This window comes from Gallinula chloropus (genome assembly GCF_964237585.1).
Source record: "Gallinula chloropus genome assembly, chromosome: 2".
Taxonomy (NCBI): Eukaryota; Metazoa; Chordata; class Aves; order Gruiformes; family Rallidae; genus Gallinula; species Gallinula chloropus.
Genome location: NC_140086.1, coordinates 146,361,386 through 146,388,143, shown reverse-complemented (window position 1 = coordinate 146,388,143; position 26,758 = coordinate 146,361,386). Strand labels below are relative to the sequence as shown.

The window sequence follows — 26,758 nt, the reverse complement described above, 5'->3', positions numbered from 1 at the left end:
GCTTAGACACCCCTTCCCTGCCCAAAGCAGTGGCAAAAACCACCCCAATGTGAGCCCACCAAAACCCCCTCCTGCCTCATGGCTACATCTGCTTTCCGTCCCATCTCGACACCATCCAGGCAGCAGCTCCATGCTTCCATCAGGAGCAAAAATCCTTTAACAAGGGGTTTGGGACATGGCTTTGCTGCGGCAAACTTGGTATGAACCATTGGTGCCTGCCCACACTGGCCCACAGAGAGCCTGCATCCCACCATAGAACACCTCCTGCCTATGAAAAACCTGCCCATGGCCTTAGCTGGGAACAGGAGGTCTCAGCAAAATGTCAGGACAGAGGGAGACAGGCGAAGGGCAGCAGGGAAGGGTTGGAACAAGGTGTCTGAAAGGGGTGGGGGGAGAGGTGGGTTTGTGCTGCCTGTCACGGTGTGAGGAACGTGCTTGCCGTGGGTTATCCGGTAACAGGGCTCACCTTTGTCCTTGGCGAGCTCTGCTCCTTCCGAGGATTTTGCTCCCTTGGCCCCTGTGTATCTTTACAACTGGATTACGGGTTTAGGAAAGTCAAATGCCCTGAGATCACAGATACGGGGTAACTGTTTATAGAGGAGAGGAGGAGGGAGAAAATCAACAAATTCCTGTGATATATTGTATGTCATCTGTACGTGACACTCTGAGACCTTCAAATGCTTAAACTAAAGACCTAAATATAATTTAGTTAGTAAAAATATACCTTAGTTATAATAAAATGATAATAGTGGAACTTGGCAAGAGAGCAGCTAATAAATACTACACTTTTGAAATGTGCCTGGGATCCAAGTACATACTCTTTTACTGTGTAGTTAAAGCATGTGGCAGGACATGCTAGACCAAGATTTTCTTTTTGTCTTTCCAGTGGAAAACTAAAGTTCTTTGTTTAAGTGAAGCCCGTTGGGAATTTTTCTTAAGTAAAACAAGGAGCTAAAGAATTCCATTCCCTTTTGCCAACTTTTTTCCTGGTTCAAGCCAAATTATCGATTAATGGGGCATTAAATATTAATATACTGCCTAGTTATACCCTTTTTTATTTAGGCTACTTCAATACTTTCTCATTTGTGCTTCAAACACAGCTGAATTAAAAGATGAGATACTTTACTGAGAAAAGACTACCCCTTCTAAACCTTTTTGGCCTTATAAACATCAGTAATCTGAATGTCATTAAATTTGCACAGTTAATCCTATTTCTGTTTTTCTAAAAGAAAAAAAAAATATCTATACTCCTCTAAGATCTTCTTCATCCTGAGCTTTGTTCTTTGCCTTCTTCATTAGCTGTCTCCATTTCGGTACCCTATAGTTTTGCCAGCAGAGCAGCCAAGTGAATGCTTGACCATATTTTTGTCTGGCTCTAGCAAAACTGTGATCTGACAATAGAATATTTTTCTCTGGGTTTTCCTTCTCCCCCCAGGGAACCATACTTCAAGGGCAACCTGCTTGTCCAGCATATGAACATGTGGAAAATCCACTGCTATGCACTAATGATTTTCAGATGGGCAATTGTTGCTGAAAGTCATCCCAAGAGCAGCAGCTTCTCTATTGTAGCACCTAACCACGCTGGGATCGCATTGCTTGTAGCTGATCTGCAATAAACCCTTTGCATTTATGTATAAGGTGCTGACGTGCTACATCATACGTGTAGCAACAAAACTTAGGGGAAAAGGAGTTAAAAGTTGCAGTTGTGGTTCTTTTTTGGCCATTGCAACGCGCATCAAAATCTGACACTTACTTTAGCTTGAAAACATAAATGTAGGAAAAAGTCGAGCTATGCCAGAGATCCACGACAGCAAGGCAGAAGCACCCTAAATATTGTCCACAAATTAATCGCTTTCAAAATTTTGCTTTAAATATTTACAAGGAGATTTGTCCCATGCTGGGAGAGAGAAGAACAAGTTCTAAATTTTAAATAATTTCTATTACTGTTCTTCTCAGAACCGCATTCTTTTTAAACAACTTTCACTTTTAATCTGTAATTAAAGCCAAAGTTTTCTTTTAATTTTAAAAGCTTGTCCTTGGACTAAAATAACATGGAACATTTTTAAACATTGATCCAAGCTGCTGTAGATACATTTTATTTAAACCACAGAGCCTGCAGTTGGATTCCTTGCTTTGCCAGATCGGCTACGTACTGTGAGTGTGGCAGCAATGACTGTGGACTCCTGGATGCTGCACTACCAGCAAGGAGGGTTGTTTTTCTGGAGTTGTTCCTCCCTTTGGGCCCTATTCATGAATGACTTAATCTCTGTGTATGATCAAATGTCGTGCAAGTTACTGTGCACAGAAAAATCAAGGAATGCTTCTCTTCCCTGCGTTCCTTACATGGAATTGCTGTGCCTGCCCAGCAAGTGGTTGGAGGGCAGTAAGGGTGGAAAGTGAGCAGCAGCAAAAACACATACAAAAAAACCCCAGCAGAAGCAATGTAAAAGAGCAAGGCAGAGGAAACAGAAAACTTGGAAAGGCTGGGGGTGCAAGTTGGGTTGAGCCATGGATCGGCAGCCCCAGCTTGCCTGAGCAGCACCAGCTGGAGGGTGAGCCAGGCTTTTGACTGGAAGAGTGTTATGGGGGCAATACATTCTGCATGAAAAACAGAAGTGTTCCCCAGTGTTTTCTCCAGAGTGTCGGCCACAGAGATGATTTCTAGTGCAGGTTTCTATTAGCTTGTTAGGTCTTGGAAAGCAAACATTGGCTGTTTCAATGAGCAGATCTCAAGAAGTTCAGGTAATCAACGATTCTAGTCTTTTTATCCCCTTGACCTAATTGCTTGTGTGGTGTAATTCTGTCCTTTGGCAGGATGTTAAACCACTTCACTTGAAGCCAAGGCAGAGATTTTCATTAGCCGTGAAATTAATTGCATGATGCGTGCCATACAAGGAACTTTTCTTGTGATGACTTGGTATTTTCTTAGAGAGCCTGCAGAATGCTGGGGGTGAAGCAGTGCCTAACTGTCTCCATATTTACACAGACCCCTTCCTTAGACTTTTAAGTTTCAGCAAATTTTTCGCTTATGTTACTTGTCGTTCTCAGTTAAGAGTGAAGAAAGGGCTTACATTATCCGAGTTGTTTTTCTCATCACCAACACCCTGTGGCCACTGCACAAATTCTGTCTGTCTGTGCCCTGGTGTGGGGACAGATGGCTATAGCAGGACTCCCGTGCCGAACAGTGTCTGGTGGCAAATGGGGAATAACTTGACTCAGGCGCTGAACTCTTCCAGCTGTCAATGGGAGCTACACTTGTTTGTCTGGGCAGTGACTGGAATAGTCATTTAGCTCTTTTTGAGACACTTTCCATCCCTTTAGTACTGACAATGGACTTAGAAGATGTACCCCGCTTTACAGATAGGTTATGGCTGGAGTATCATTTTAGCTCTAGGATGCAAAAAGATATAAGGAAGAACAGGGAGTAAAGGGAAGAAGGAAAACACAGCCAGGGAAAATAAAGAACAGTAACTTTTTTTGAAGATTGTAAAGAGGGGGGAGTGCTGGGAGAGAATGAGGAAAGGGGAATGCAGAACCGAGGACAAGAACAAAAAGGAAGAGGAAAGGCAAGAGTGATAAAGGGGAAGGAAGAGGACAGAAAAGAGATCAAAGGGATGAAGTTCAGAGAAAACACCAGGGAAGCAGATATGATGGAAATACTGGTAGAAGTCTGGACAGTAATGGGGAAGGGCTCTAGAAAAAAAAATTAGAAAAGCACAGGAGATACTAGCATTTTTCACAGTCCCAGGTGAGAAGTTTGACATTTTCCTTTTCAGAGTATTTGAGAGGTGAGGGTAGATAAGCATTCAAGATAATGCCACTCTTCTTGTAAGGCACCTTTGCATCTAATTACTGTGTCTTGGCATTCGTTTCCATATTACACAGGCTAAGAGCAAATACCGACCCGGAAAGGACTATGACCTTGCTGAGAATACAAAGCTGATTGGTCCAAACTGTTTGTCACAACTCAGGGAAAAAACAGAACTCAGTCTGGGACTGGGAAATACTCTAGTTCTGTTGGCAGTGGTGGTAGTGGCAAGAGTGTCTGTTTGTGTGAGGTGTGTGGTTATTAATTTCACAGTTTCTTGGTGCATCCTGATTAAGCTGGAGACAGAAGTATAGAAGACATTTCATGCTTTGGCTTAATCATACCCAACCCCAGGTTTGGCGAATCCCACAAAGGCCTCTTTTGAAAACTGTAACTTGTTTTCAGGCTACTGTAAGACAGTTTGGCCAAGTGTGTAGACTTCTCTGACCCAGCATTCCTGAAAGTTTGAACTTCTCCCAGATCTACTTTCTGTAAATTTTTCAGATCAGATACTTCTGTTTGAAAATTTTTCAAGTCATCATCTGTAAGTTGCAGGCAGAAAACCTTCTTAACCTTTTGCATAGTTGGCTGAGAGCAACGTCTTTGTACTAATCTGACATGAGCATTGGTCAGTAACATAGGAAGGCCATCACCCAGGACGTACTGATAGTTTGATCCTGTGTGGCAAATCGTGCATTCCTATATAGTTCATGATATATATGAACCTTAAATGTGTCATGCCAGATCAGATTATACATATAATTTTCAAGTTCAACAAAAGGTTTTGTTTCTTTTTCCACCATAATTTTTTAAAGAAACAGAATTTATCTGAATTAAAAACATGATTGGTGATGACGTGTGGGTGGTTCTGTTTACCCTGCCACATTATATAGTACCACTTTTACTCCTTGTTTGGATAGCAGTCACAAGACCCAGATATCAAGCTGTGAAAGTATTTTTCTTGCAGCAGCCTTTCTTTTTTTGGCAGGCAGTGGCTTTGGAGATGCCTCGCATTTTGTCATGTGATTGGACTGCTGATGAGGTTTCTGTGCTGCCTCATTTTCCTGGATTCCATCTGAATTAACTCTTCTTTGGGTTGCAGTCATTAGCACACTTCTGAATGAGCAGGGCTTTGCATCATAGTGTAATGAGCTCCTAATACTTCAGCTCTGTAAGGAAACAGCCCATAAAGAAGGAATTTGGTGCATTTGTTCCACGGGACAGAAATCTGTTTTCTGTACCTCCAGCTGTCCACATCGAAAACACATTCCTTCTTCACAGTAATACTCCTTCCTGAAACAAGGGAAAATGAGGGGAAATGACTAGTATATAATTGTTCCATCTAGAAACATTCAGCTTAGTCTTGTAAACACATAAACTAGTTCTTTGTAAACAAAAGTCTTAATTTTCTTTAAACTGAATATTTAGATGTCAAAGATAGGGAAGCTGAATATGTCAAACACATATGGTTCCTATTGCATCAGAGGCTTTCTTAATTTCGGTATTCTAATTGAAAAGACATTCTTGAAAGCATGCTAACTTAACAGAAACTAATAACTCTGATTCTCTGCCAGGTCTACATTTTATTCTTCCATCTATCACCACACTCTGGAAACATTTTCCACTTCAAACACAGAGCACGAACAGTATCCCTCATGGACTTTGAACTGGCCTCAGTACTCCCAGTGCTTGACATGGAAGCATGGGTTGGGGTACCTGATGTTGGGGAACTGACAGAGGCCCAAAGGGAAGAGAATTAGGTGAAGACGCCAGGGAAAGAATGGGAGTACTATAATTTCCACATGCGTTTTTGCCTTATTCCTGGATGCCCTATGCTATATCTTTAACTGGACAAAACTCCTGTCCACACCAGAGAAATACTGCGGGTCTGGTTTAAAATACAAGCTCTTTCATAAATGTCACGAAACAACTACCTGCCTCGAATAAATTTCAGTTTGGCATCCAATGTGTATTCATTTTCCCCTCCTACAAATAACAGGCAGAAAACAATTAAGTTTACATCTGAACTAGGTACATCTGAAATAGAAAACACATTTGTATCCCAGGCACTGCCGGCAGGTTTTCTGCTGGTGTGGGCTTTAGGTGGAGGTGCCTGCTCTGCAGAGCCCAGTGTAGGCGTTGCAGGGCTGCAGTGGTGGGGATGGAGCTGAGCTGGTTAGAGGCCCCGTCTCCAGTAGCACCTTGAGCCCTTTGCAGTGCAGGTGCTGACCTCTGACCTGCTTCAGTGAGTGTGCCAGATGTGCCAATGGCTTTGGTCTGAGTTCTGTATAAATCCACCTCTCCCAAGCATAGAGAATATTTAAGAATAAATCGCCTTTTTAAAATCCACTAACGGGTACAATATAAAGTCCACAAAGGCCATAGAGGTCAATTTATTTATTAAATGGAAATACTTGGGTCCAAAAACATTATGAATCATTTTGGTGTTTTAAGTTCAGGATGCAGAGTAAATTATTCCAAAAATAATGGTAGCCAAATGTCATTCCCTCCAAACGTTTGTGTAATATCTATTTATCTGTGGGCAGATGACTGCTATGTATAATCAGAGGCAGACTTTTGTCAAATTGAGACTAAGTAAACACAGCTGAACACAAGCAAGTTGGACTACAACTTTTTTGAGTTTTGCCAGCGCTGTTATGACCTTGAAAATGAGCATTTCTTCAGAGCAATCTGCTTTCAATACAGGAGAATTTTTTAGTGTTTCAAATTAACAAGTGTTGATTGGAAATTTGTTCTGTTTCAATTTAACGTGGGGTTCTTTGGGGGCCAAATAAATGAAAAGTGTGTATTTGCCCAAAGGAGGGCATCCTTTGTGCTGCTTAGAAATATTTTGTTGAGGAATGTGTCTTCCATGTATCTATGAGAACAACAGTTAGAGAAAAAACTGTAAACTCATTTGAAGCTTCATTATATAATCAGTGAATTTTTTTTCTACTGTTTCCCTGAAATATAAATATCTTTTTTTTAAATGTCCTGTAGAAGTAAACACAGTATTTAGGCAGTAGATTTTACACCACTACAGATCTAGATACTGTTTTCATTATCCTTGAAAAAGTAGCACTTCCATTTATAAACTTTGCCCATTTTGCAAAAATGTAGTGTCCTAAACATTTTCTACAGATAGTATTCTTTCACCTGAGGCTCGAAAAGAAATGTCTGATTTTATTGACAAACATGAGTACAATTTAAACATTATTTTTATTACGCAAATTTTCTGCTTTTACATTACCAATCATTTGAACAGAAAATTGTTTGGTCTCTTGATTTCTAAAGGTCATAGCATTTGGAGTCTCAAGGAGGCTTTGGACAGAAGTCAGATAGGAATCTTGCTCAGAAATTTGTCTTTCAGTAATTACAGTGAGTCTCATCCATTGCCAGTATCTGTTTCAAGGCACTTATTTCAAAGGGATTTTTTTCTTTTTCTTTTTTTTCATTTTAAGTGCTGCATACAAACCAGCTTACTCACCAAATTCACAGATAGGGCATATGTGCACACCGTTGTGACCAGGGGGAGCTTTCCCAAAGTCCTTGTGACCCATGGCCGCAAGTCATACTTCCTAATCTGCCTTTTTTGGGGGTCTGCAAATGCCATTTTCAAATGTACAACAAATTCTTGAAGCAGCAACAGTTTAATGCCAGCAGCCAAACATACACAGCACCTTGTACTTGATGTGTTGCTACAGCATGGCTTTGACTTTGCAAGCCCAGTACCACCCCAAGTAGGTAGTCTTGGACATTTTTTGAAAGAACTGCAGCAGAAATCTCCTCTTGCTTTAGTTTTCTCTTCCTCTGTCATTGCAGCAAAAAATAAAAGGAGGATGCAGTGGGAAATGGGGAGGGAATGGAAGAGTAAGATGATTGGAAAGAGGATGACATGACTGCAAAGCCACTTTACTTGGGAACTGCAAAAAGTGCATACGCCTATACATTCCTATACTTTGTTCATTGTACTGAGATGCAGATTTCAGAAACAAAGCAGGAAACGACACTCCCATGCCTGGCTGAGCAGTACTCCCTCTTAATGCTAACTAAAATCATCTGGGAAATGGCCTTGATGCCAGGGGCTTTAGGCAGTTTTTTGTTTCCTCTGAGCAGCTCATCCTGGGGAACTAAAGGTATAGACACCCACAGTGTCAGGGTCCTAGGTAATATTCAGGGATTTCTTCTTCACCACAAAGGCTAATGAGACTTACAGAAATAACAATAGGACCAGAACATGTGCCAGGTTTCATTTAATCCCATGGAGTGAGCTTCTGGCAGTTTGGAGGGCACAAGGCAGGTACTAACTGCAAAGCTTAGGACCATCAGGCAGGACTTGTGGTGAGTTAGAACAGCTTGCAGCAGCTGTCTGTGTTTGAGATGCCAGAGGAAGAGGAGAGCCTCACTGTGGACTCTGTGTCATCAAGAGCCTTCATGGTGCACTGAGTAGCCCTCAAGATGCTCCTACCTGAGGTTGCAGTTGCCTGGGAAGTGCTGCCAGAAGAGTATTTTTAAAGGATGTGCTTAACCGTGAGCTGCAGTTGGGGTTGGTGGTGTATGTGGGTGCTAGCAGAGTCCCGCCTGCGGGCTGGATGAGCCAGTCTCTCAGTGGTAAACTGAGGGGCCTGTTTTACCAACACCTTGCTAGTTTGTTCATCTGAAGTAAAATGATTGGTGGCGGCCAACTGGGTAGGTTGTGTAGGTGCTTTGTGTGCCCTGATCAAGCAGAACTTTTGCTGGTGGCGCACGGTCTGTCTGCCCGCTGCTGCAGAAGGAGGGTGGAGAGGAGAGCAGGCACTGTCCTCACATGGGATTCTATGTCTGCTTTGCAGATCCTTTACAGGTCTCCATAAACTTCACACTGTGATGTACAGGCTATTGCTCTACGGGAAAGCTTTGGCTCACAGGCAAAAGTAAAAAGTAAAAACTCTTGCAAAATGAAAGAAAAATCTTTTACTGTTTTAAAAGTGGAAACAGAAGTACTACTGATAGTAGCAGTGAGTTAATTAGAGAACATTCAACATTTCAGTTCACAGAGCTTAAAAGCCTTTGTCATAGCTGCCTGGCTGGCATGGATGCTCAGAGTCCTCCTCTTACCCGCTGTCCAAAGGCTCAAAGCCTAGAGTTGGTCTGTGTTGGAGGGATCAATGGGTCTCAAGTTTTTTTATCATAGATATTCTCTAAAAAATATGAATGTTATTTATGTCTGGAACTATGGCTTTGTGTCTCATTGCTATTCTCTACAGAAGTGGAAGTTCAGGGTCTTAATTCTTAAAAGGGAGATGAGCATGCAAGACTATCTGTACAAACACGGTTGTTATAAATGCTGGTTACCCTTTGGAAAGCATCTAAGCTGGTCAGGGAAGGCAAGATAAAGTTAATTCGGTTGCTCCTTGAGCAAAAAAAGTCCACAGTGATTTCCAACTGCATCCACTTTGAGGAATTCCATTCTATGAATGCAGATATTTTCCATATTTTAATGCATATATAAGCATTTCAGTTTATTTAACTGTAAATACCATATTGCTTTACTATAAATACGTATGTGTTACAATGATCATGTAGCAAACTGTTGCAGGAGAGAATTCCCTAACAGAAATCTCCTGACTCCCAGGAAAACATGTATGAGCTAATGTAAACGAAGTATATAATATATATGACATTATTTCCCTCTGCACCTGTCTTACATATTTTTGAAGCACCCTATCTCTGCAACAACCTTACATTTTCAAACAAACAGTATTAACTCCATTTGGGAGAAAAAATGTTGTGAGGGACTGCTTAGATAATGCTGTCTTTGACTTTGGAGGCTGGTAGCCAGTAATTCAGTTAGATTTTAGAGGAGGCTGTTGGCTTTAACTGCTGTTAGGTCATGTCCAGTGTTGTGATTTGGCCTGTGCTGGTCAAGGTAAACAGTGTCTTTTTGTGAGAAGTGTATTTACTAGTTTTGTGTAATCCATTTTTTCCCCCATGGTAATAAGATACTGTCCTTCAATAATATGTTGTTTTATCAGTGAAAAGGCATGGATAAATTTGAACATTCATTAGTTAAAAGATACGTGTTATTACTGTCACAGTTACTATCGCTACTATTTTGGTGTAGTTGCTATTTAGGTGTAGTTTCCAGTGGCCAGCGTAGTTTTTTCAGGTGAGAGCTGTTTGCAGTGATCTCAGAGAATCGGCATCTTCACGCTGGAGAAACAGCCTGGGCATGTTGCCCGTGGTTTGGATACTCTATTTGAAAGCAAATCTGTTTGGCTTGAGATACTGTGGCTCATAGTCCTCTACAGCTCAGCAATTGCGTCTTTGCAAACTGCTCTTCCTGGCATGAATGGGAGAGGGCTTGAATGCACCTCGTTGTTATGCAGCGTGTCCTACAGTTAGAGGAGCTGAACGGAACAGGAATAATCTCTGCAGCATCGTGGAGTGAGGTTTACAGAGGCCCTAAAATTCATGGCATTGTGCTATACCCAGAACTGCAAGCAGTGTGTCAGGGTCAGGATAAACTAGTAAGCCCTGTCTCTCCACAGCGATCTTTGCTATGATACAGGTCCCTTAATGTGGTGCAGCATCACTGTCATGGCTCAGGCAGTGTTCTAGGCCATGTGGAGACATGATGCCCTGCTGCGTGGTGCACGTTTACTCAAGCACAGCTCACGTCTGAGGCCTCAAGTGCCGAGAAGTCTGAATTCAGCCTCATGTTGTTATCAGTTGACGATGCTTCCCTGCTGGTTTCTTGAAAATCACTGTCTCCAAAAGCAGCAGTGTGTGCTGAATAACAAACCCCTTTGCATTCAGACTCTTCAGGTTTGGGAATGGAGCCAACATTCTTAAAGAATGATTTAGTGACCAATAAACATCTGCAAAGTCTGTAAGACTGTCAGAAGCAGTAACATTGAAAGTAAAGATCATATCGGTAGCAATTCCCCTGTCCTGACAAGGCATTCAGTGCAAATATTTGTTCAGTCATCCTTGCTCTCGTTCCTGTTATCACAGACAGTTTCACATGTTCTGCCAAAAGAGCAATTCCATCTTCCACAAAGCTGCTCGCATCCAAGGCCTTTGCAATGTTAAATACCGGCCTACTACTGTTTCAGGACCTCCCACACATGCTCCTTTGGAGTGCAGGAGCCTCATCGGTCTTACGCAAAGACTCTGCTCTGAAGGGCTCTTATAACTTTCAATTAGTGTGCATCTGCAGTGTTGAGGGTGTGCTGCTCATTGAGGATTCAAGCTCAGTCTGGCTGATTTATTATACTGCACCAGTCTCCATGATTGTCAGGATAGTCTTTGAGCTCTTCTAAGTACAGTTCTGCAGTCGTTGAAATTTCACTGCACTAGAACTCAGAACATTTATAAATACAGGGTGATGTTTGGAGAAGGAGGTGTCTTTACTTCTTCAGAACCTCCTGGGTAATGGGTACATCTTCCTGAATGGATCTGGGTAGGCAATTCTGCTCCAAGAGCCTTGCCTCTTTTGCCTGGTTATCTCTCACTGCTCGGTGAATAGGAAAACTGAAAACACAGCCCTCCTTGAGATACCTACTAGCTTCCTGCAGTCTCTGGGGGTCTATTCAGAAAGTGTCTGGGAATGTTTAGGTTTGGGAAGAAATCCTGTCATGGGAATAATTGCAGTGCAAGTTGTGCTGAGCAGGAGCATGAAAACTGCAATAGCTTCACGAGGGAAAGCAAAGGGAGCAGGACTAAAACCTTGACTCAGAAATGATGCAATTAAACACTAAAATGATTTTTGTGCAGTCGGACATGAAAGTAATCTGGAGACAGCTATTCCCCCTGCAGCTCACTCAGCAATATCTCTTCCTGCTGTTTTGTCTGCCTATGGTCAGGGAGGTGTGTGTCTACAGCTTTCTGTGTAGGTTCCTGCAATACCTCAGGATGCTGAAAAAAGGGGATTCCATCACATTTCTCACTAGATGAGGAAAGAGATACTTTTCTGGGGTGTGTGTGAGCTAGCCCAGGTTGAAAGGTGCCTCAAAACCCATCTCGCATCCTCACTGGATGCTCATTGCTGCTTCTTGACTGGGAAAGCAGTAACATGAATACAGCTGAGCATCTCCACAGACAGGATGATTAATTTTCTGATGTACTATTTGGTGTCATTTGACACATTCCATCTGGTCCTTTGAAAACTTGTTTGAAAGTTGTTTTCATATGACATCTATAGGAGTTCACAAATGGGGAACTGAGACACCAAACAGTTACATTTTGAAGTCAGTTTAGATACCCAAGACCTTGTGGTTGCTCATGATATCACAGCTCTTTATTCATCCAAAGCACGGTGTTCATTGACCTCATTTGCACCTACGAGTGCTCAGCACTGCTGAAGGTGAGAGCCTATGCTCTTGAGTCCAGAGCCTAGGGAATGTACTGTGGCATCTGTGAAAAGGTTGGTTAGAACAGCTTATCCAGCCCCATGCACACCTGTAGTACAAGCAGAGAGAGTGTCAATCACTAATATGATTTACTTAGTGGTGTTAAGTCTATCTTACTATCTTTTATCTTCTTGCGTTCTCCTCCTACCACAACAGGAGCCTTGGAGCTGCTGTGCAGTGATGCTGAGTTTGTGTGGGGAAGGGTCTCACGTACTGCCACAGGTTCAGCTCTGGAGCAGGTTCACCCTGTGCCTTTGGGCAGGCAAGCAGCAGAAAATGCCACATGTGATTGTACTGCTATATCTCACAGGAGGCTTAGTGGGAAGGCAGGCTGCTTAGGCATTCCCAGCAAACACAGGTATATATGAATGTGTCTGTATCTCCTCATAGATAGACATATTTGTTAAAATTTTCACATGCAATCCCTTGATTTGTAGGATCCATTGTGCAAGAGCTGTCTGGGGATACTGTGAGGCTCTGTTGCAACCCACAGCCATTTTTACAGTTGTTTGACTGTTGGAGCCCTGTATTTGCTTATGCACTTCCTTACAAGCTGCTTGAATTTTTATGCCTGTGATCGCACAGAGGGCGGTAAGATCGGAACATAACTTAGGTACCTGGGGTTTAGTATTTGGATGTAAGTATTATGCACATCCCAGTACCCCCATACAGTGGATGGAAATAGCGATGTTTAAAAAGATCATACTGGTCAGTCTTTTCTCCATCTCACAGGTGAGTGAAAGAAGCAGTGAGTTTCCTCTCTCAGACAGACTTACTCATTCTTTACTCCATGCTGTTGGCTAAACACGATCTGGAAATCAGTTCTGGCATTCAGTTTGAAGTTTCTCCACTTGCCTGAAAACACAGCACCTTGTAATTTAAATTGCCTTTGAGCAGCATATGGCTGAGACCACTTGGCTCCCAGGGGCAGGAGAGGAGCTGGCTGCTGCAAGCAGGACCGCAGGAATGGGGGGCACGTTTCTCCAAGTTCTGCAGGAGGCTTCTGAAAATATCCTGTGTGCACGCACTCATATCATAACGTTACACTGCATATGTAGGGTCTGCTCCCAAACCCACAGCCAACTAGCATAACAAAATCAGGTTTTACTGCTGTAGTGTCAGCCTAGGGTTGAAATACGGCTTTGAAACCCTCCCTTTCACCCCACTTTTTTAATGAAAAACAATCGTGCTGGAGCGTAATAGTGCTTACCCTGGCTGCATTTGACTTTAGCTTTTTACTTTTAAAGCCTTATTTTAGACTTTAAAAGCTCCCAATTAAACTTTTTAGATCCAGAGTGAAAGCTTGAACGTGTCTGCCTGCACAACAGCAAGATTCCTGTGTGGGAAAAGGGTATTTTTATATTAAAAAAACCCTCTAAATAAAATTAACGCAGGGGTATTTTTTCTCCTTCATATTCCTTATTCTTCTTTTACTAATAAATCTTCATTTGCCATTTTCTCCTTTCAGTTTTTAAAGCATCTTCTGTGCTCTTTTCTTTATTTCTTTCTTCCTTCATCTTTTTCTACCACCCCCCCTTCCCTGCTGCCTAACTTGGTTTTCACTGTTAACCCTAACAGTTTGCAACGGTACAACTACTTCATCCTTCCAGTTAGCACAGCACGTGCTGTAAATCCCTTTCTAAATAACAGTAAAAAAATTAAGCCTAGGTCAGATATTTGTTTATCCGTTATGGAATGCATGTGGGAGACTATCACCTAGGAATCTGACAACATTACACTATTAATTACATGCCAACTCAATGAGGAAAGATTTGATTTCAGTCAGCTTCACAGCAAACTTGAAAAGAAAATAATTCCATGTGACCGTCAGTTCATTAACAGCTCTTCTCCAACACTACACAGCCCCAACTCCTACTGTAGGCTCTACCAAAGTCTGGCTAGGAAAACAAGTCTCACACAGTGCCCTGTACCTCACCAAGGAGAACATACTGTCACTGGCTATGGGAAATTTAGAGCCAGCCGTGACAGCCCAAACAATGAAGTGATTTACACCAGGTTTGTATCTAGTTTGCTAACTCATAAATTCTTACATGCAGGTGCAGGACCATAAGGCCATTTGCACCGTGCCTACTATTATGCAGGGCTTTCAGTGCACTTATTAATGCAAATGTTAATATAGACCTGCAAACTCAATTCTCTCTTATGGTTTATAAAATACACCTATCCCAGTCTCTGTGGGCATGTACACTCATTTTATAAAAATCACATGTATTAAAATGTAACGAGATGCCTACTCCCACTTCAGCAGGCTCCAGGCTGAGCAAGGAAGAAAAGTCTTCAGGTTCTCGGATATTCAGGAAAAATGCTTGAGTGGTACCAGTGCCTCACAGCAAAATCTTATATCTGGTGTTCTTTGCAAGAAGTCAATTTCAAAGAAAAAATTCCCTGAAAAGGCTTGGTCTGAGGTGTGATGGCAAAGGAGTATTCCCAACATTGGCAAGACCAAACCTATAGGTCTTAATAGAAGAGGTCAGACCAGGGCTGAAGCTGTTCCTGGAAAAAAACCAAACCACTAGCACAGGGAAAAATATTCACTGTAGCTGTCACTGTGAACATAAATTGTCATTGTGCAGTTTGTTCTTCTGAAAGGACATAACAACTGTTGACAGGTCAGTCATTATACTCGATGTCACTGTGAAGCCAAAGGAGTGAAGTAATGGGGTTGTGGGGGTGGCTTCATTACAAGCTGCTCCATAACCTCCTCCTGGAAGAAAGAGATTGCAGTGGCAAATGAAAACTTTGCCGGAAGGGAGTTTTCTCTAGAGCCTGGGCCTAGAGCTCATTCCTGCAGGTTTCTGACATCTGTCCTCCTCCCACCCAACAAAAGGACATGGTAATAAATCTGTGGCAGTAGAAATGCAGTACCCCCGTGAGGTACAACCAGCTGCAGTTGGTATCACACACATTTGCAGATCACACTGCCTCACTGTGTCTGCAGCCACAGGTCATCTGAAACTCAAATGAGAACCTTTGTCCCTCCACCACAAAGCTCTGCTGCACAAGCACTGCCAGTTCTAACTGGGCAGTTCCACATGGACCTGTACAGTCCAGGACCTACTCCAGGCAGGAGTGGCTTCACTGAGTGGGTCCCATGTGGTGGTGGCCTGGGGTCTGCAGGAGGCCAGCTATCAGGGCGAGTTTGGAGGTCTTCCAGTGTAAGCTTTCCGGTCTGTGCTTCTCCATGTTACGTCCTTCATAGTTCTGATGTCCCTGAGGAGACCTGGGAGGATGGTGCAAAAGAAAAAGGGCTTTAAGAGTTGATGTGCTGCATCAGATGAGTCCTGTCTATGTCTAGAACACTGTTGGTAATGTGGGCCCCTGTCTGAGTGGTATCCGTGTTCAGAAACTCATTTGTCTGTTCACATCAGGCTCAAAATGGGAGCACTGCAAGTGTAAGCATGGAAGGGCCAGCTCCTGCTTCCTCCAATTCAGGCTAGAGGAGCTGAGGTTTGCTGTGCTTGGGTTTTTCAAAGGTGCTACAGTCATTGCACCAAGATTAAATGACATTTCTTGTAAGAGGAAAGGGCCTGGCCTGATGCTTTGGGCTACAATTTCCTCTCCTTTGCACTGCTGAGCAGCCTGGGCTAAGCCACCTTCCCTCCCCACGTTAGTGAAGTTGAGTGATTCGTGGTTTAGTTTGGGATCCTTTGGGAGGAAAGGAGCTGTGTCAGTGCAGAAGAGTACAGGAATATTAACTGCAGTTAACCCAGTTTTGTTCTTGGAGAACCAGAGATCTGAAAGTCATATGTGCCCTGAAATTGTGGTTTGGAAAGTATTAGAGTCAAGGGGTGTGTGGGGGGTGTGTGACCTACAGAAATACCTCATCTCACCACTAATTTACTCACACATGTAAACTTCATTTTTCATTCAGCTGCCCCAGTTTATTTCCTGTTCCTCCCTCTTTTTCCTCCTCTGGCTTGTTTTGAAAATGCTGGTCAACACATGTTAAGTCAGAGTCTCCAAAACCAACAAAGGAAGTTCAGGAGAGGCAGAGAGAGAAACGGCTGAATAACATTGCCAATTTTAAAATGAAGATAAGTTATACAGGACCTTTTACTGAACCAACAAATATTTTATAGTATTCACCATTTGAGGCCAGCAGTTCTTTTTTTCCCATCCGTTTTGAGCTAGAATAGGTGTGTAATTCATCAGGAATCTTTACGTTTTGAAGCAGCTTCAAGAACTGTGATGGTCATGTGGGACCGACCTACCATGTCTTGAATCTCATGTCCATTTTTTCCCCACTACATAATGGTTCTGTAGCCTTTCCTCTCTGTCTCATTCTCTCATTCACACATTCTTTCCCCTGTTGGTTTCAAGCCATCTTTGCTTTGTCAGTGTTACCTGATAACACAAAGCAGCGGTTGAAGCCAGTTGTTCAGGTTCAGCTTGAGCTCTATATATCACCGAGAAGGGGAGCAACGTGGATGCCTCTTGGTCCTACGTAAGTGGTCGGACTTTCCCTTTGCTGTTCCCAGCAGGGCCTTTAGGTGAAGTCAGTTCATCACCACACACGTGTGATATTCTTAGATCAGAATTCTTAGATCCAAAGAATAAAATGTAACTGCAATTAACATTATTTAGCACACCCCTCAAGTCATCCAAGTATATGAAAATTATGAGTCTGGGCTCGGTGAACAGTAAGGGTCTGAATTGTTCTGAAATATTTGAAAGTGCTGCAAGCACTGTGCAGCCAGAGAGCCTTTGTATGTTGTAAATTGGGGTAGACATATGTGCTACGGCATTTATACTCTGGCTTTCTTCTCTTACACTGGATGCGGTATGTAAAAGGAGGCTGTGCACATACTTAGACTTGTATCTTCCTCTGAGTTATTTGTATATTATTTTGACAACAGTCAGGTGTAATGACAATGTACTGGAGATAAGGGATTCTATCATCCAGTTGAAGGATTGTTTCCCTGCAAGAACCCTGGGGTTTATTTTCTTTGGGTGGACCTTTCTGATAGCAGAAGAACAAAAGAAAACGTTTTAAATATAGGAGAAATCCTGGAAAATTCTGCTCTTAAACGCTTTTGAAATGGTCAGAGTATTGCCTAGGCATGTTGTCTTTGGACTTCTGAGGCTCATTTCCATCTCTGCTAAAACAGGACTGCAGGCTACCTTGCAAGAGAGCTGTCAGGATCAGCCAGTGAATATTTATGAAGAAATTTAGTGGTGAAAAAAAAAAGCTACATATATTATTAATAATTACGTGAGTCTTGAAAAATACCATACTGTATCACAAAGCCTGTATTGTCCACTGACTACACTCTTGGCACTGCGTGCTACAGTAAACTGTATACTGAAAACTCATACTAATGGAAAGGTATACAGGATTCCATTGGTAAGTGATTTATAGTGACTTCCTATTATAAACAAGAGGGAACAAATATCCTGCCTTGCTGGTTTCTTTGGGCGGATGGTGAGAGCAGAATGAGACATTCCTGGCCAGGCAAAAGCTGACTCTCTGGTTGCTTGCAACTGGAAGCAGAATGAAGCACCAGAAAGTGAAGTGTAGATGACAATCCGTAATTATAAATGATTGAGTTTCCATTTTTATAGTGCTTAAAACTTTCCAGTTGTAAAGCAAACGGCCACTAAGTGATTCACAAACTTGTAACAAAAAGATGTTTCTGATGTTTAATATTAAATAGATATGCTATACGATCTCAGTGTATGCTGAAAGCCTACAAACATCCTGTCACAAGAAGCACATTGCTTTCTGAGACAGGACAAACCACCTTAACCAGCAGCTTCTTTTGGAGTTTCAATTAATAAATATGTTATTGAACACAATTACGGTTTTAGGAAAGTTATTCGTGACCGGCCAGTGGCATACTATTGATAAAATTCAGTGTACACCCTATCAAATAAGTCTTGGGAACAGTATGGAATATGTAATCCATAAGCATTGGCTTTCTCTGGTGTCACTTGACACATTGATCTAAGCTTAACAAGTCTGTAGGGGTTAAAATTTGTGTCACAGCCTACACTGATCCAGCTAGTGAGAGGACTGCTTTTTCAGGAGAGGCCAGAAGTGGCTGCCATCTGAGGCAGGTTAGATTAAAGTTAACCACAGCCCTTGAGGACGGCAGCTATTGTGAATCCTTGGCACCCTGCAGAAAGTGCTGCCTCTCATGTGGTGAAAGAGGGCTCATGAGTGAAGCGTGAGGTCTGCACTTGTGCTGGGGTGAGTCCTTACCTGAGGCTACTCAGAGATGTCACCCACTCCCAGTGCTATTTCCTCGTTGCCTCAGAGAAGAAATCTAGGAACACATTGTGCGATTGTCAAGAAACCGAGCACTTTCCGTATTGGGAATGCTGTTCTTTGGTTATATTCATGAAGCAGTCTCACTAAAATGTTGCTTTTCCAGTTGAAACCGAGTTTTCAGTTGTTATGTGGACATGTCAAACAAATATCAAAAGCTTTAATTATTAAAAGCTTTAATTAGAAGTCAAGGTAGATTGCAAAAGAAGGAAAATGTCAGGAAAGATTCACCTTTTAAAGAAAATATTTGATAAAATTTTGTCACCTTCTTTTGTCCTCTTCTATCAGTGAAGAGTCAGATGTGGCCAGGCTGCAATTCTTCCAGGCAGAGCTAAGCAGTTGAGGCTATACTTACACCAGCAGTTTAATGTCCCCTCACCCAGCCCACAGCATATCCACATGGGTGCTAACACTGCCCACAGGCAAACAGTGGGAGGAGGTGGCCATGGAAGTGGGCTGTGTAGTCTGGGTTTGCAACAACACTCAGGCATGTTGGGCTGTGGTGTTAGACAGGTGTGCTGAAACCACGTCCTGGAAGACATACTGCTACGTGTGTGTGGAGTCTGGACACCCACCTTGGATAAAGATGCATAACTTAGACAACAGCCTGATAGCAATTGAGGTGAACACTGCTCTTCCTTTTGAGTTGGACCGAGTTGATTTGACCAGGAAGATGTCGAGTAGAACATGGCAGATGGTCTTTATCTCCCTCAGTGTAGTTAGCCCCACCCAAAAATAAATTGTAACAATATTTTCTTTCTTCACTAAGAACTGTTCAGACAGATGTGAGCTGCTCGGATGCTATGGTAGTGCAAACTGAGATGTGTTGTCAGAGGTTTGGTGCATCAGCAAAGGATTTTTGGCAAGAAAAAGGGGACCTGTGCTTTGAAATGATGGATTTTCAAACTTCATTGTACTAAGATGCTTTTACAGCAGTGATTAGAAAGAGCTTTGCAAATTATCAATGATGGTTTTATTGTAACCAAGTGTCGAGTTTGACATTTTAAATTTAAAAAAAAAAAACCCTCATAAAATCTGAATGGAATTAAAAAAAGACTTTTACTTCAAGAAAAACCTTCTGCAAAATTAAAGAATGCGTTGCTTTTTGCTCCTGGCTTGTATTTTTTAGCTTTGCTACTGCTTTTGTATACCATGGGCAAGCCACTTTCTTTTAGAGCTGGCTAAACACCAGTAAAAAATATTTGCAAATACTCCTTCAAATAAACGCTGGAATTGGAATGTGTGTCACCATTCACACCTACTTTCCTCAGAAGTTTGTACAAGCAATTTTTTTGTTCATAGGAAATATTTTCCAACAGCAAAAGAAACTGACAGATGCTTGAGAGAGGTGTATTTATATCCAGGTTTGCTCTGGCAGCGATGTTCTCTATTACTTGCCATTTCCATTTCTATACCTACTGACCTATCTAGTCCAAAACCTCCTCTTTAAAATTGTCTGTATTAAAAAAAAAAAATAAAAATGAGGCAGGGCTGAATAATTTTGTGTAGCAAAGTACAGCATCCAGAAGATTTTTGATGTCATTCAGTACCTCTCTCTGGATCAAACATTTTTTTTTTCCTTGGTTCCTTCTCCTCTATGTAAGTTGAACTTCCCCCTCTTGAGCCCCATTCAAGCATTGATCTAGGACAGCTGAAGAGATACTGATTCAATATATGCTCTTTTGGAACAAAATGTAAACCTGAGGACTCAGTCACCTGTGGACAATGATTCATAAAGCTGTTTTGCAAAAGGATGGAGGCCTGTTCAATCAAACAGCTTGGCAAACATCTGCTCTCTCAAATTACTGCTGCTCTCCTGCATTTCTTTTGGAGAGACTGTGGTCATCTCCAAGTGCTGGGGAGTGTGGCAGACTTGAGTTGTTCAGTGTGGCATTTTTTTCGGGGAGGGGGGTGGGGTGTTGTCTTGCAACCATTAATACTCATTCCATTGCTCTTTCTTTTATTTGACTGGTTCTCCATTGGTGTTACAGTTAGGCATCAGCTTCTTGCTCCTCTGTAATGTGTTTCTGGGCCAGGATAGCAAGTCCATTGAATAAAGCTTATATATTTCTGCCTGGTAAATATTTCTGGCTTTTCTGCAACGTTAGAACTTAATGAATGAACAACTGTGACTCTTGATGGGGAAGTGTAGCTTATGCCTGTGATACAGTTTCATCTTTGCAGGCTGTTAACCAGGTGTGCTTGTTACTTGTACCCTTCTCAGCCAGCCTCTGTGACTGAGTCACAGCCTGGGCAAAGGGCGCATTAAAAACCACACACATCATGTGTGCCTGGGTGAAAGTCCTATTTTTAGTGCACACAAGAAGCCATTCACCAAAGGGCAATGAAGCTGATTTTTATTTTTAGGTTTTGTAATTCCTTATGTCCTTGGGATTTATGTATTGAAAAACTGTCTCCATCACCCTGCAAAATGTAGGTGAACCTCCAAGACCAGCATTATTGCCAAGATAACCTTTCGCCAGACATGAGCTGGTGCCAGATGCTCTGGACAGGGTTCAGCACCAGTTCTGCCAGTGAGGGTCTGATGAGAATCGGTGAGATTCTGCCTCACTGTCATGGATTTGTCCCCAGCCTGGAGCTGAGCACCACACAGCCACTCTCTCTGGGGAGGGGGTGGGGGGAAGGGGGAGAAGGGAAAAGAAGAACCAAAGGCAAACCTCATGGGCTGGGATAAGGAAGTTTACTGGGATGGCAGAGAGAGAGGAATAATAATGATATGACTTTTATAGCAAAATATACGGAACTGGTGACAGACGATGCAGTTTTTCACCGAACTGCACAACTCAGGCTGTACAGCTCAGAGCCATCCCAAAGCAGGACTATCCCCCCAGAAGAACTTCTTTCCCCCCCACGAGCCCCCCTTAATGCTGAGCATGACATCATTGGCATGGAATACCCTCTTTGGCCAGTTTGGGTCACCTGTCCTGGCTGTGTCCCCTCTGAGCTTCCTGGGCATCCCCACCTTTTCGTTAGCAGGGCAGCATGAGAAGCTGAAAAGTCCTCTACTGCTTGGCAACAACTAAAACCATCAGGGTGTTATCAGCACTGCTCTCATCCTAACTCCCAAACACAGCACTACACTAGCTGCTAGAAAGAAAATTAACTCTTACCCTGGCTGAACCCAGGACACTCACCAAAGCCTCTTTCTTTAAGCTCATGCCTTGGGAACATCCTCACAGTGTGTTTTTTTTTCATGTGCTTTGCTCCAAGCTCAGTGTAGATTTCTCCATGTAGACGCTTGTATGAAGCAGAGCCTTTAGATGTGCCCAAACAATTATTTTATTTGGAAATCTGGTGTCAGTTTTTGAATTAATCTTGGGTTATTTTTCCATGTGTCTATTCTTGTGAACTTCCTTGTTTTAAAAACTATCTATAGACATAGGATTTTTTTTTTCTGTTTGCAGAAACTCTGGAGAATGGACCAAATAAGTGTGAAAGGTGAGTAAGGGACTTCACAGTTTTCCAAAATTATTATTATGATTACGGTTTTCCTGACATCACATGGCTATGTAAGCCATACGTGTAAATACTCTTTATTGCTTGACTCTAGCGCAGCTAACAGAAAAGGAACCAGCAAAGATGAAACGTACTGGAAGGAGATCAACGCAGCCATGGCCCTAACGAATCTTGCCCAAGGGAAGGATAAACTTCAGGGAACTACCAGCTGCATCATTCAGAAATCATCACATATATCAGAAGTAAAGACTGTCAAAGTGCCGTTAGTTCAGCAGTTTTAAGAGATGGGTCCTTTTTTCTTTTCCCTGTCAAACAGACATTTTCCTCACAGGATTGGTTTGCAGCAAAATCGGATTGACAGATATGAGGCAAATGTGGGAAATAGGCCCCTTTTACAGTATGGTCAGTTAAAAAAACACATTTCTCCTGACTCAGACATTTTCATTGTATTAAATGAAATGTTCAATTGCTTCTATAAAAGGCATGTAAATTATAAAAAGACCCTGTTTTTATCAAAACATTAACTTATTTTATGTTAATCAAAGTGCGCATAAGATGTTTGCATTGCTATTACAGTAAGTGCCTTGCTTTCAAAAAATAAGCTATAACGTGGGCATAGTACAACAGTATTATGCCTCAAAATGACAATGCCATAATGCTTAAACTTCGTATGTTATTCCAAGTGGGCTTAAGCAGCCTAGGGCTAAACACATTACTGCTGGAGGCCCTGGAGAGTTACGCTTGTTTGACTTGTACAAATTGACAAGTCTTAATTAAATTGTTACATCATTTTCTCTCTCTTTTTTTTTAATCAACAGTGTTATAAAAAATGTACAGTATGTTTTGTCAAAGTGACAATGAGGTTGTTATGCATGTTTCTTACCTGTATAAGCAGTATATTAAAATACCAAAATCATTCCTTTGAAAAGTGCAATACTTTAGAACACAACAAATTTAGGAAATAAGTTAATTGTTCAGATTATTTTGAACTTACACATATGCTCCCAGCTCTGTTGCTCATTGAAAATTTCTAGTTGAGAAGGTTCTAAACAGACTAGCTGTAAATTCAAGTTGAATTTCTTTAATTTTAAAGATTTGCTGAAATCTTGATAGTAACAAAACTGATTTCTTCTTGTACAAAATTAAATCTATAATGCCATTTATTATTTACAGTGGAGCTCAAAAAAAAAAAGTTTCCATGGTGGAAATTATTATTTTAACATGGTTTAAATTTTTAAAAAAATTTGTAGGGACTGCATAAACGAGGACAGTTAATTGACAGTTCACATTTCACTGAGAAAAACCTTTACTGTAAACTATTGAAGCCCAAACTAGAAACATAAATGGGAAATGAAACATTGAAAAATCTCAGCATTTATAGTGGGAGGGTTTTAAGTAGGTACTAAACTTGTAGTTTAGACTTTTGTCATGTCTCTAAACTTGACTGCTATTGAGCATAATAACTAGCATAGAACCTTGTTTATTTTTGAGTTTTATTGGGAGGTGTACAAGTTATTCTTAAGTCATATAACAATAGTCTAATGAGGTTTACAGTGCTTGAATCAACAGTGGCAAAGCCAAAAATGATTTATACTGAATCAGTTATGGAAAACTGGAAAAGAGCTGATTGTGGCTAGGATTTGGATTTTTTCCTGTGGGTATCCTGTCAGGTTTTTTTTTCCCTACGTATCCCTTTCCTTGTTTCTCTTTTTGGTGAGCCATCAATGAACAAGACTTTAGTCCTGCTCCCACCAAGTTGAAAGGCAGCACTCCCACTTCAATGGAAGCAGGACCGTGCTAATGAAACTAACTTGCAAGTAGAGGCTGTTCAAGTTGCACTAAAATAGTCCAGATACATTGCAAATATCAGCCTTGGTGTGACTTCTTAGGAAACTTCTTGATGTAACATAACATGTTGTTGGGTTTATTTAGTGTACAATGAAAATGATTTGATATGAAAATATTTTGTACATATATATTTTTACTTTGTTTTCTAAATTGCTGATTTGCAATGACTTAAAGTGCCAAGCAAGAAATGTATGTCATGACTGTATGAACAGTTGAAGTATAAGTTTTACTGACTTGCATTATTATGTGTGTAAGATTCCATGACATTAATTTTTGATACTTTACTGGATTTTGACATCATAATAATGTGAGTTTATAACTAATAGCATAGAGTTAATACTTCACTTTTGTTCATACTATTATAAGTTATTCTGGTATTAAATATTTTGTGACAATAAATTGATGGTTTTGACAAATTCTGTTAGAAATATACACAGTGTTTTTGTCTGTATAAACAACAACAAAAATTGTCATGTAGAGAAGGTACTCTTGGGGACTTCTCTGGAGTAAAACTGGAGAAGACAAGCCATTGTATAAACAACTTGTTCATGGTTCTTTTTTTAAATTATCAAAGCACAAAGAATAATCTGTAAAACACATCAAGTGGGTTTTAAATTTAAGAAATACTTGGCATAATTTCTTGTTACCATTTCCTTTAATTTATTTTTTTTCTACTGCTGCTTTAGAGTTTTCTGAAAACACAAATTCTAATGAATTATGTGTGTGTCTTTTTTTAAATAACAAAAATCATGATCAGTGCTGAGCCAACAGCTAATGAAGACTCAATAATTATTTATGATATTGGAAAAACAAACATTATTACTATTGCTCTTCTTTGTTTCGACATATGTAACCATTTTAGTAAAATAAATAACTGCAAACAACATCTTGCTGGTTTGAATTAAATATTCATTTATCTGTCCTTAGTCAAGTCATTTGCATTTCTGGTTTCCTGCTATACTTAGGTTTTCTCTGTACTGGGATACAAGTGTGTGATAGGCAAAACAAAGCAGGAATGCCGGTGTTTTGACTAATACACCTTGTGGGTGCACAGTTATGTGAAGTTGTTCAGCACATCGATGGAAATGACAGTTCAGCACACTTAGGCTAATGACTGCTAATGACAGCACTGCGTGATGCTTAGAAATCATCCACACTGGAGGAGTGCAAAGAGAAGCCATAGCTAACCACTGTCCTGAGTCACTGGAGAAACTGGGAAAGACTTTGGTCGTTAGGGATTTTGATGAATACAGGCTACATTTGTTGACAGTACCATGGGTGAATACACTCTGGCTGGTGACCCTTGGTGGAGAAAGAGATGCAATCAGCGCGTCTAGAAATTCAGTGCTTATAGGAGTGAGACCCCAGTGCAACTGGTCTCCTAGCTTTTGCGCTTCAGCGTTCCTTCAGTTGCATGCGAAGGTTGATAACTAAGGTTCTGGTTGGCAACTGACACTTTCAGGTTTTAAGTTCTGATTATCTGTGACACATGCATACCACTGTAGGATCTGTGGCCATCCAACATGTGGCCACGTGGAGACTTGGATATTCAGTTGTTATGTGAGTTCCTGCAGGAATATGTAGAGTCTGACTTTTGCTGTTGTGAATGTGTAAAAACACCCACATTCTAATGATGCTGAACTTCTTGGCACCTACTTCATGCCTGAGTCTGACATGATGAAACCAACTGATTCTGCTCCCACCTACGCTGTCACATCATTTGCAAGAGCTGAGCACTCCCAACCTCCTATAAACCACTGCGAGTAAGGGGAGCTCCAATTTTTCCAGGTTGCTCAGTAGTTAGAATATACATTGGGCTCCTCTTCCAGCATAATACAACAGCTACAACCACTGAGCTGTAGTCCTCACTTTGTGGCCTCATGTTTTCAGCTGGTGGCCTGTTAACTAAATATGTATTCCAGGTGAAGCAGTTCCACCAGGGAGACCAAGAGCAAGTCCCAGGACAACACATAGGCCACTTTGGGGACCTTTGATAACTGAGTAGCTTCAGTTTTAACTTGAAGTTTGACAAAAGATGGCAGCTAGACTTGGACACCCACATGTGAGTGTGTGAAGTAACCACTGCACACTGGGTTAGAATAAGATGGAGAAGGGAGGTTGTTAGCACCTCTGTACCCCGCAGAGAAGAATGCATTTATCTTAGGCTAGAGGAAAGGCCGAGTGAATTTAAACCTGTTTCTTCATGATCGCTTTATTCAGCTAATATTTCATTATGTGTCCTGGCTTTGATGAATGATGGTTTTATCTACCTAAGCTATCAATTGAGACCCACAACACCAAATGTGAGATGCTATTGCAGGGAGCAGCCTTGATTATAAAAATGAGTGGGATCCCTGATAATCATGAGCTTTTGGAATTAATACCCAGAAAGTCCTTCTTATCCTTTGCGAATCCCCCACTGTGGGAGAGAGTGTGGGGATCGTGTGCCTCAGTCAAAAGGGCACCTGCACAAGGGAAAGGAATTTGAAGCTGCCCTGGGCATGCTCTGGAGCACCACGTAACTGCCTTCTCTCACCTGCTGCCTGGCAGAGAAGGACCTAGGGGTGTTACTTGACTGCAGGATGAATATGAGCCAGCAGTGTGCCCAGGTGGCCAAGAAGGCCAATGGCATCTTGGCATGTATCAGAAATAGCATGGCCAGCAGGTCCAGTGATTGTGCCCCTGCACTCAGCATCAGTGAGGCTGCACCTTCAATACTGTGTGCAGTTCTGGGCTTCTCACTATAAGAAAGACATTGAGGCCCTGGAGCGTGTCCAGAGAAGGACAAGCAGGCTGGTGAAGGGTCTGGTGAGCAAACGTTAAGAGGAGTGGCTGAGGGAACTCGGGTTGTTTAGCCTGGAGAAGAGGAGTCTGAGGGGAGACCTTATCCCCACCTACAATAACCTGAAAGGAGGTTGTAGAGAGATGGGTGTTGAACTCTTC

General features: G+C 41.7%; 1 protein-coding gene across 1 annotated transcript in view; it reads left to right on the top strand.

Moving 5' to 3' along the window:
- The window catches only part of MKX (mohawk homeobox), a gene marked incomplete at its 3' end in the record, with an annotated part of 45,080 nt that extends 22,832 nt beyond the window's left edge, over positions 1-22,248 (top strand). The window contains exons 5-6 of the mRNA XM_084260417.1: positions 21,916-21,949; positions 22,062-22,248. Of these exons, the coding sequence (XP_084116543.1) occupies positions 21,916-21,949; positions 22,062-22,248 (221 nt within the window). The remainder of the gene's footprint in view (positions 1-21,915; positions 21,950-22,061) is intronic.
- Between the last annotated feature and the right edge of the window lie 4,510 nt (positions 22,249-26,758).